Source organism: Lithobates pipiens, unplaced genomic scaffold, assembly GCF_037356315.1.
Source record: "Lithobates pipiens isolate NorthernLeopardFrog02 unplaced genomic scaffold, aLitPip1_a1.2 Scaffold_18, whole genome shotgun sequence".
NCBI lineage: Eukaryota > Metazoa > Chordata > Amphibia > Anura > Ranidae > Lithobates > Lithobates pipiens.
This window is the reverse complement of record NW_027507758.1, coordinates 623,110,964-623,120,216: the sequence shown is the minus strand read 5'-3', so window position 1 is coordinate 623,120,216 and position 9,253 is coordinate 623,110,964. Positions and strand designations below refer to the sequence as shown.

Genomic DNA, 9,253 nt, shown 5'->3' with positions numbered 1-9,253 from the left:
AACGTTTATTGGACAAAATTTTGCTTCCAATTTTCTGATCGTGTGTATGGGCCTTTAGTGTCTGTAAAAGCTTACACCACAAAATGTATTCAGTAAATGAAAGGTAATGAGTAGATTAAACCAAGTGTGACCTAAAATACGAATGATAGTCACTATGGCTGGATGAATACTTCTTCTGAGCTGTTTGTAAAATCTTACATCACCAAATGTACTCAGCCAATGAAAAGTAATGACTCCATTTTTATTTTTCTACTGTTATCAATGGCCAACACAGTACAACACTTCATCCATGTCTTTGCTGATCTCTGATCTCCTTATGAACTGTTTCTTACATGATGAAGATCAGCCATGGAGTATATCTGAGGTGTATATCAGGGTGTGCTTCTTCCCCACATGAGAGCTGTGATGTCCAGCAACATTCATATAGAAGACAATTCACTAATACACCTCAAGGGCTGTGTGGGATCCCTGATGTACAGGAAGACAGGACTTCGAGGAGGAACAATTCCCTCAGTTAGGACAGGAAAGTGGCTTCTCCCCCGTGTGAGATCTCTGATGGGTAGAAAGATTAGACTTCTGTGAAAAACATTTCCCGCACTCAGGACAGGAATATGGCTTATCCCCCGTGTGACATCTTTGATGTGTAACAAGATCAGATTTTTGTGCAAAACATTTCCCGCACTCATAACAAGAATACGGCTTCTCTTCTGTGTGAGATCTCTGGTGTCTGTAAAGATTGAACTTCCTTGAAAAACATTTCCCACACTCAGGGCAGGAAAAAGGCTTTTCCCCCGTATGAGATCTTTGATGTGTAACAAGATCAGATTTTTGTGCAAAACATATCCCGCACTCAGAACAAGAATATGGCTTCTCCTCTGTGTGTAATCTCTGATGTCTGTAAAGATTGGACTTCTGTGAAAAACATTTCCCGCACTCAGGACAGCAATACGGCTTTTCACCTGTGTGAGACCTCTGATGTGAGATAAGTTCTGATTTTTGTACAAAATGTTTCCCGCACTCAGAACAGAAATATGTTTTTTCTTCTGTGTGAGATCTCTGATGTTGGACAAGTTCTGATTTTTTTGCAAAGCATTTCTCACACTTAGGACAGGAATACAGCTTCTCGCCTGTGTGCAATTTCTGATGCGTGGCTAGGGAGGACTTCTCTGAAAAACATTTCCCACACTCAGGACACGAAAATAGCTTCTCATTTGTATGAGATCTTTGATGTGTGACAAGTTTTGATTTCTGTGCAAAACATTGCCCACACACAGGACAGGGATATGGCTTCTCACCTGTGTGCAATCTCTGATGTCTATAAAGATGTGACTTATCTGAAAAACAATTCCCGCACTCAGGACAGGAATACGGCTTTTCCCCCGTATGAGATCTCTGATGTTTGACAAGATGTGATTTTTGTGCAAAACATTTCTCACACTCAGAACAGGAATACGGCTTCTCACCTGTGTGCAATCTTTGATGTTTGTAAATATTTGATTTATGTGAAAAACATTTCCCGCACTCAGGACAGGAATGTGTTTTTCCCCGCTTGTGCAATCCCTGATGTGTGAGAAGTTGTGATTTTTTTCCAAAACATTTCCCGCACTCAGGACAGGAATGTGGCTTTTCATCTGTGTGAGATCTTTTATGCACATTAAGATGGGATTTCGACTGGAAACACTTCCCACACACAGTACAGGAAAAGCTCTTCTCTGTCGGAAGGACGGCACCGTCCCTCACAGTCTGAGGTTCCTCAGGATAAGAGGAATACGATGGTCCATCTACACTGTGTGGTGCCGGATGGACATTTGAGGTAGTCGGGTTTTCTCCTGGACTATACTGTGTGATGTCCTCATCTTCTACTTTACAGTCTGGAGACAAAGTGAGACAATCCTCTGAGGTTTTCCTCATCTCCCGTCCATCTACTAAAATACAAATACAAAGATTATTACTAGACATGAGCTGATTGGTTTCCCTAAACCAGGACTCCGCCCACATCAGGCAGCTTTGTCTCTGAGGATCTTACAATTCCCCCTCAAGGTAACTAGTAAATGGGTCCTCTGATCTCCTACCAGATCATTTCTTTATTCATGGACCTTAGTCAGAGAGTGAGGAAACAACGAGAACTGTCTTTTATAGGAGTGACAGTGATGAGGAGATTATAGGACGAGTGTCCCCACCCCCTCTATCACTCATTGCCATCTTCCCAACACAAGAAGTCCTGCACTTCCTTATTTAGTCCATGATTTAGTCATGAATAACAGCGGGGCTGAGCCCCACCAGAGGTCAGAGAGTGAGGATGGGGGGAGAACAACCAAGATGAAGACTGGACTGATCCTGAAGACCCCCATCATTGGGTTATTGACTCCTCCCCCATTATCACTTTCTGTTTAAGGTTCCAAAGTTTGAGAATGTTATCACATTATTAATAAAGTGGAACTTTCAGAAAATTATGTCCTACTAGATAGCATCACTCTGGCCCCTTTTTCAGGTATAGATATAATATGTAAAACATTAAAAATAAGTGCCTATACTGTGTGAAATCATTGTCTCACCCTGCTCTGCACATGCTTAGCTGCTCTCTTTTTCAAGGCATGGTGCCAAATTTGAAGAGGCCGATCTGCTGACAGCCTAAAGGTTTACTGCTGCTCAGGGGCTTTGGCAAAATGGCAACCTCCAACAAGAGGAAATAGGAAAAATGCTGGAGGCAATTTACAGCACACACTAAGGGCCGGTTCACACTGCGGGCGATGCGAGGCGACACGACTTGCCTCGCCGCGATCTGACAAGTCGCCCCCGTTCTGTACAATGGAACCGTTCTGAGAGGAGCGACTCGAGTCGCTCCGACTCAGAAAAAAGGTTCCTGTACTACTTCTGGGCGACCTCGGGGCGACTTGCATTGACTTCTATACAGAAGTCATTTGCAAATCGCCGCTGAGGTCGCGGCAGGTCGCGGCGAGGCAAGTCGGTGTCGCCTCGCATCGCCAGCAGTGTGAACCGGCCCTTACTTTGGTAGCATAAGCATTAAAGTGGAACGTATGTTCATTGCTAAAGAACATTTTTATTTTATTTTTTTATCAAGTTGTCATAGGTTAAGCTCCGCTTTAAGATTTAAAAGTCTGTGATCCAATCAAAACTTCAGCTATAAAATGTCCAGCTGGTAGACAATGGGTGTAAGAAAAAAAAAAGGCAGGACCAGATAATGCAGAACTCACTGTAGAAGATACAAAGTTGAGACTATATCATATCAGGACTATGTAACGCTCAATATAAAGTGTTTAGTGCAGGGAGTCAGGAGTATGTAATATATAACATACTGCTTGCATTAGGCAAATGGAAATAGGCTGAGGGTAAGTGTGATTTGGTCCCACATTCACCCTCAGCTGAGAAAATTAGTTCCAGTCCCCCGGAAAACCCATCCAGCTGCTCCTTTCCTCTCCTTCCTCTGATGGCCACTCCGTCTCCCTGATCTTCCCCTGCTCTCAGTGTGTGGACAGTGTAGATGACAGCCGGTTCAGGAGGAGCAGCTGTCCCCCTCTCCCTCCTCTCTCTTCCGCCCCCCTTCCCTCCCTGCCCCCTCTCTCTCTCTCTCTCTCTCTCTGACCCCTCCCTCTCCCCGCCCCCCACTCTCTTTCCCCTCTCTCTCTCCCTGCCCTGTCTCTCTCCTTGCCTCTCTCTTTCTTTATCCCTGTCCCCTATCTCTCTCCCTGAATCCTCCCCCCGTCTCTACCACCCCTGTCCCCTCATCTCGCTCACTCTTCCTGCCCCCCTCTCCCTCCCTGACCTCTCCCTGCCTCCTCTTTATCTCCCCCTGCTCCCATCTTTCACTCTCCCTGACCCCCCTCTCTCTCCCCTGCCCCCTTTCTCTCTCCAAAAAGTACAAGAAAAAGACAATTTCTCCTGCGCTCTGGTGTCCCGGTCTTCAAAGTGTGATACCGACAGTTTAAGATAGTGTCGAAAAGGTCTTGCAGCCCTCCTTAGAATATTGGTTATTCAAATACTGGAAAAACAAACCACCTTCCTTTTTTGTTTTGTTTTCCCTTTCTCTCTCCCCCTGCCCCCTCTCATTCTCTCCCTCCCCCCTCTTACTCCCCCTTTCTCCCTGCCCCACTCTCTCTCTCTTTCTGCCCCCTCTCTCCCCTCGCTCTCTTCCCCCTGCCCCCTCTCTCTTCCTGCCCCCTCTCTCCCCTCGCTCTCTTCTCCACGCCCCCTCTCTATATCCCCTGGCCCCCAACTCTCTCTCCCTGCCCCCCTTTCTCTCTCCCCTTCTCTCCTTGTCACCCCTCTCTCTCCCTGCCCCCTCTCTATCCCTCTTCCTGCCTCCCTCTCTCCCCCTCTCTCCCTTTGCCCCCTCCCTCTCTCCCTTCATGCCCCCTCTCCCTACTCTCTCTTTCCCCCTGCCCCCTCTCATTTCCTCCCTGCCCCCCTCTCGCTATCTCTCCATGACCCCTCCCTCTCTCACCCCTTTCTATCCCCCCTGCCCCCCACTCTCTCTCCCTGACCCGTCTCTCTCCCTTCCTCTCTTTCTCTATCCCTGTCCTCTATCTCTCTCCCTGACCCCTCCCCCTGCCCCCCTCCTTTCTCTCACTCTTCCTTCCCCCATCTCTCTCCCTGCCCCCTCCTTTCACTCTTCCTGCCCCCTCCTCTCTCTCACCCTTCCTGCCCCCTCTCTATCTCCCCCTGCTCCCATTATTCTTGTTCTATCTCCCTGACCCCCCTCTTTCCCTGACCCACCTCTCTCTCTCTCCTTATCCCCCTATCTCTCTCTGCTCCCTGTCTCCCTGCCACCCTCTCACCTTCTCCCCCCCCCTCTCTTGCCTATAGTAGACAATCATATTTTATCCTTATTTTATTTCACAGTCAGATCAATGAAATATGATTGCTTGTATTAGTGATTTTTTTTTTTTTTTCCTTATTCAGTATAATTATTACATTAAATAAGGAAAAAATAGAAATAACCAATACCAGCAATCGGCCATCACATTTCATTGATTGACTGTGATAAAATAAGGATAAAATATGATGAGCTACTATAAGCACTGTGCACATCATTACTGCCTTGTTAAATATTTTATTGCTATATTAAATAGCATTAAAAATATTTACTTAATGAGGCAGTAATGATGTGCACAATGTATCATTTCATGAGATAATTTACGAGGGCGTGTTTAGGGGCTGGGCAGGGTAGGGGTTGGGTGGGGAAAATAACTCTTAAGGCCTGGCTAGTAGCTTAGGACTTGAGATTTTGAACCCTGACATAGAGTATATAGTGAAGGCATTAGGACTATGTAATGCACAATATAAAGTATATTGTATATAGAGTGCAGGGGTCAGGAATATGTAACGTGTAATGTAAATTATATAATGTAAGTATCAGGGCTCATAATATTGGTATTCAGTAATCAGTGGAAGCTTAAATGTTGCAGAAGTCCCACACCGCTGCCTCCCATCTCCTGAGACTGCACTCAGTGACTTGGGTCTGAGACTATACAGACATATCCCTCCACCTGGCACAGCCAGCAGACAACAGAGCAAGTAACCTTGACAGGATTGCTCTTTCAAAGTTCCTGCTAGACCGGGGAATGAGGTAGAAGACCCAAGGCACATGCTCCAGGTACCCAGGTCCAGCAATGCCTATGGTGAATATGAACATTTTGCTGCCAGCTGAACCCCAGAATCTTCATAAATCCAGTCCAGATACATAAATTGTGTCTGCAGCACAGAGAAGGAAGATTATCCGAGAGAAATACAAGAATAAAGGACGGGGAACACAGCTCAGGAAAGTTACAACTAAGGTATGGGGCAAATGAGGTTTAATGTTGATAAATGTAAAGTTATGCATTTGGGGGGCTAAGAATATGCATGCATCCTACATACTTGGGGGAATCAATAGTGGAGAAGGATCTTGGGGTTTTGGTAGCTCATAAGCCAATTGAAGTTTCCAAAGCGAGCAAAGTCCTTTCTTGTACTCCAGAGATTGACACCACAAATCATTAGTAAGACCCCATCTGGGCCTATTATGCCAGGAAAACTATTTTGTGCAAATGGAAACTTGCAGACCCACCAGCAGTCTCACAATGGAGGTCAATGATGGACGCAGTACCGCCCCTGTATAAATTGACATACATGAGCCGTAAATGTCCCAAGAAATTTGACAAGATCTGAGGGAAATGGGTAAAGATTAGGCTGAATCCCAATTAAGAGCGCCTATTGGTGGAGCATGGGAGCCTGGTGTTGTACTGATCTTGCTGCAATGTGCCATATGTGATGTCCACTCCTCCCCTCTCTGAACCTCTTCTCTCCACCCCCCTTTTCCCATTCTCCCTCTTCTCCTTTTCTTTCCTGATATGCCCCCCGTCCCCTCAGTGTGCTGATCTCGGCTGATATACCTAAATGACCCTTCTCTACATACTTCTTATTAAGTGCCTTAGAATCTCAACTCAATTAACCTGACTACTCATTGAACCCTTGTAAGCATACGCTACTGTTACTTCTGCTATGTATATGGATGAAAAGTGTACCTTTTATTTCTAATGTATTTGTGTTTGATAAATAAAAACTATTCTGTTAAAAAAAAGACCTCATCTGGAATATGCAGTTCAGTTTTGGGCTCCAGTTCATAAAAAGGGATATCGGGGAACTGGAGAAAGTGCAGAGAAGGGCAACCAAACTGATAAGAGGCATGGAGGAACTCAGCTATGAGGAAAGATTAGAGGAACTGAATTTATTCTCTCATGAGAAGAGGAGAATAAGGGGGGATATGATCACCATGTATGAATACATAAGGCGGGAGGATATGATCACCATGTATGAATACATAAGGGGGGGGGGATATGATCACCATGTATGAATACATAAGGGGGGGATATGATCACCATGTATGAATACATAAGGGGGGGGGATATGATCACCATGTATGAATACATAAGGGGGGATCTGATCACCATGTATAAATAGATTAGTGGTCCATCTAGTGAACTTGGTGTAGATTCATTCACTTTAGGTCATTACAAAGGACAAGGAGGCACTCTATGTCTGGAGGAAAATACATTTATCTTCACATACGGAAAGGATTGTTAACATTTAATACACTGGTATCGTTCAGGCCTTGCACTACTCTGGATGGGGTCAGGGAATGTATTTAGTGTTAATGACCCACCTGTGCTGATCTCTGTAGGAGTAATTCCATCCTCCCCCATAGACTGCTGATCATCCCTCACACAAGTCTCTTCTTCTTCTTCTGCTTTAACCTCAAATTCTATATCGATTGGATCTTCCCACTAAAAAAATAAAATGATAGAAAATATAATCCGTGAACTATAAGTTTTAATATTGTGAACTTGTGAAGGATGATAAAAATGGTATAGAATAGTAACCTATCAAAGTGCTAAACCAGACTTCTATCCTGGGAACAACCAGCCCAATTAAGTAGAAAAATCACAAAAAGAGATACACAGATGTAAATAACCAAGAAGTCTCCCCTTAGCTCGAACACATTTGATGCAGGAATTTTAGAGATACTGTTTGAACCAGAAATGGATTCTGAAGCCCTGAAGAAGCGGCCGATGCCGTGAAACATGCAGGCGAAACCTGTGTGGTGTGGCACTTGTTCAAACGTGTTTCATGGTTATTTACATCTGTGTATTTTTAATGTATATGTGAGCCTATGCTTTGCCCGTATTGTCTAAGGTGATGTTTTTATATGTTAATAAAAAAGATTTTTTTTATACTTTAGATATGCACATTTTTGTTATATATTTTGACCTATCTAGGGAACTACCATTTAAACGCTCACCATTTAATTATGGTTTCCTTTGTGATTTTAATATTATGACATCACATAAATCCACATCATCGCCACAAATCTATATTCTAGACATCCCACCAACCTTGTAACAGTGAGGGATGGTGTGACCTTCCTGTGTAGAATCCTGGGAATACAGAGGACGGGGACATCTCTCTGGTGGGTTCCTGGTATTAGGTGACTCCATCATATCCTTGTGTCCTAAAAACTGATCCATCACTCCATACTCCTCATCCTCTTCTTTATACTTTTCTTTACCAACAATATTATAATCCCTTAGGATTCCACTCTGAATATATAACAATATATTCATTGTAACAAACATGCTTGTATATAAGCTATAAATATTAATTATTGTTCCTCATCTACCTGATGATGGTGGGGGATGGTGTCACCTTCCTGTGTGGAATCCCGGGAATACAGAGGACGGGGACATCTCTCTGGTGGGTTTCTGTAGCTGGATGACTCCACCATGGTGTCCTGGTACAGATCTTTGTGTTCTTTTAGAAGCTCTGACTCCTTCATCACCCCATCCTCATCATCCTCCTCTTTTTTAACATTAACTTTGAACTCAGTCAGGTTTCCACTCTGAATATATAATAAAAATGACATTAATGGTAACAATGCAGATAATGTACAGATCCTAATGATACTATCAGTGATTGTTCCTCATCTACCTGATGATGTTGGGGGATGGTGTGACCTTCCTTTGTGGAATCCCGGGAATACAGAGGACGGGGACATCTCTCTGGTGGGTTCCCATTACTGGATCCATCTGTAGGAAACACACACACTGACTGAATACATTGTTTCTATGTGTTTATCAGATGATGGGGGATCTAGGTGGAGCCTCCGTACTGCTCTCTCCTTTACAATTAAGTCTCCTCTTACCCGGTGATGTGAGAGGCGGCTGATTGTCCATCATGACGTCCTTGTAGAGATCCTTGTGTCCTTCTAAATACTCCCACTCCTCCATGGAGAAATAGACAGTGACATCCTGACACCTTATAGGAACCTGACACACACAATGATACAGTCACCATCTAGACACATCCCTTGTCTGTTACTGGATAATGTCCCAGAATTCCCAGAATCCTCCTCACCTCTCCTCTATCATCTCTCTGGGGACTTCTAGAATCTTCTTTGTATTTCTCAATTCTATCAGGGAGGGGGGAGGAGGTAATGTGATGATCATATGATCTCCAGACTTCACAGGAGGAAAACTGTATTAAAACACAAATAGTAAAATCAAATATTGTTCCCAGAATCCTCCTCACATCTCTGGTCAGCACTCTGTTGTTGTAAAGCCCAACTGCAGGCTGAGATGTAATTTACAAACACAGGCCCCCCTCCCTCCCCAATTATGTAGATTAAAATCTTGTTGCAAGCATTCTGGTGTCATTACAAAATATGCAGGATCAACAAACCTGCCTTGCAATTGAGGATACC

At 44.1% G+C, this 9,253-nt stretch overlaps 1 protein-coding gene across 2 annotated transcripts; it reads right to left on the bottom strand.

The window, feature by feature from the left end:
• Window positions 1–220: 220 nt before the first annotated feature.
• On the bottom strand, window positions 221–9,023 carry LOC143989428 (uncharacterized). Of its 2 annotated transcripts, XM_077489553.1 has the most exons (7): window positions 8,908–9,023; window positions 8,696–8,819; window positions 8,482–8,579; window positions 8,174–8,392; window positions 7,890–8,093; window positions 7,160–7,280; window positions 221–1,925 (listed from the first exon to the last, which is right to left on the bottom strand). In XM_077489553.1, the coding sequence occupies exons 2-7, from the start codon at window positions 8,778–8,780 to the stop codon at window positions 511–513; spliced, it is 2,142 nt and encodes a 713-aa protein (XP_077345679.1). In that variant the 5' UTR covers window positions 8,781–8,819; window positions 8,908–9,023; the 3' UTR covers window positions 221–510. The 2 variants fall into 2 exon arrangements, with proteins under 2 accessions (XP_077345679.1, XP_077345680.1); XM_077489554.1 differs by lacking the exon at window positions 7,890–8,093.
• Window positions 9,024–9,253: the final 230 nt, after the last annotated feature.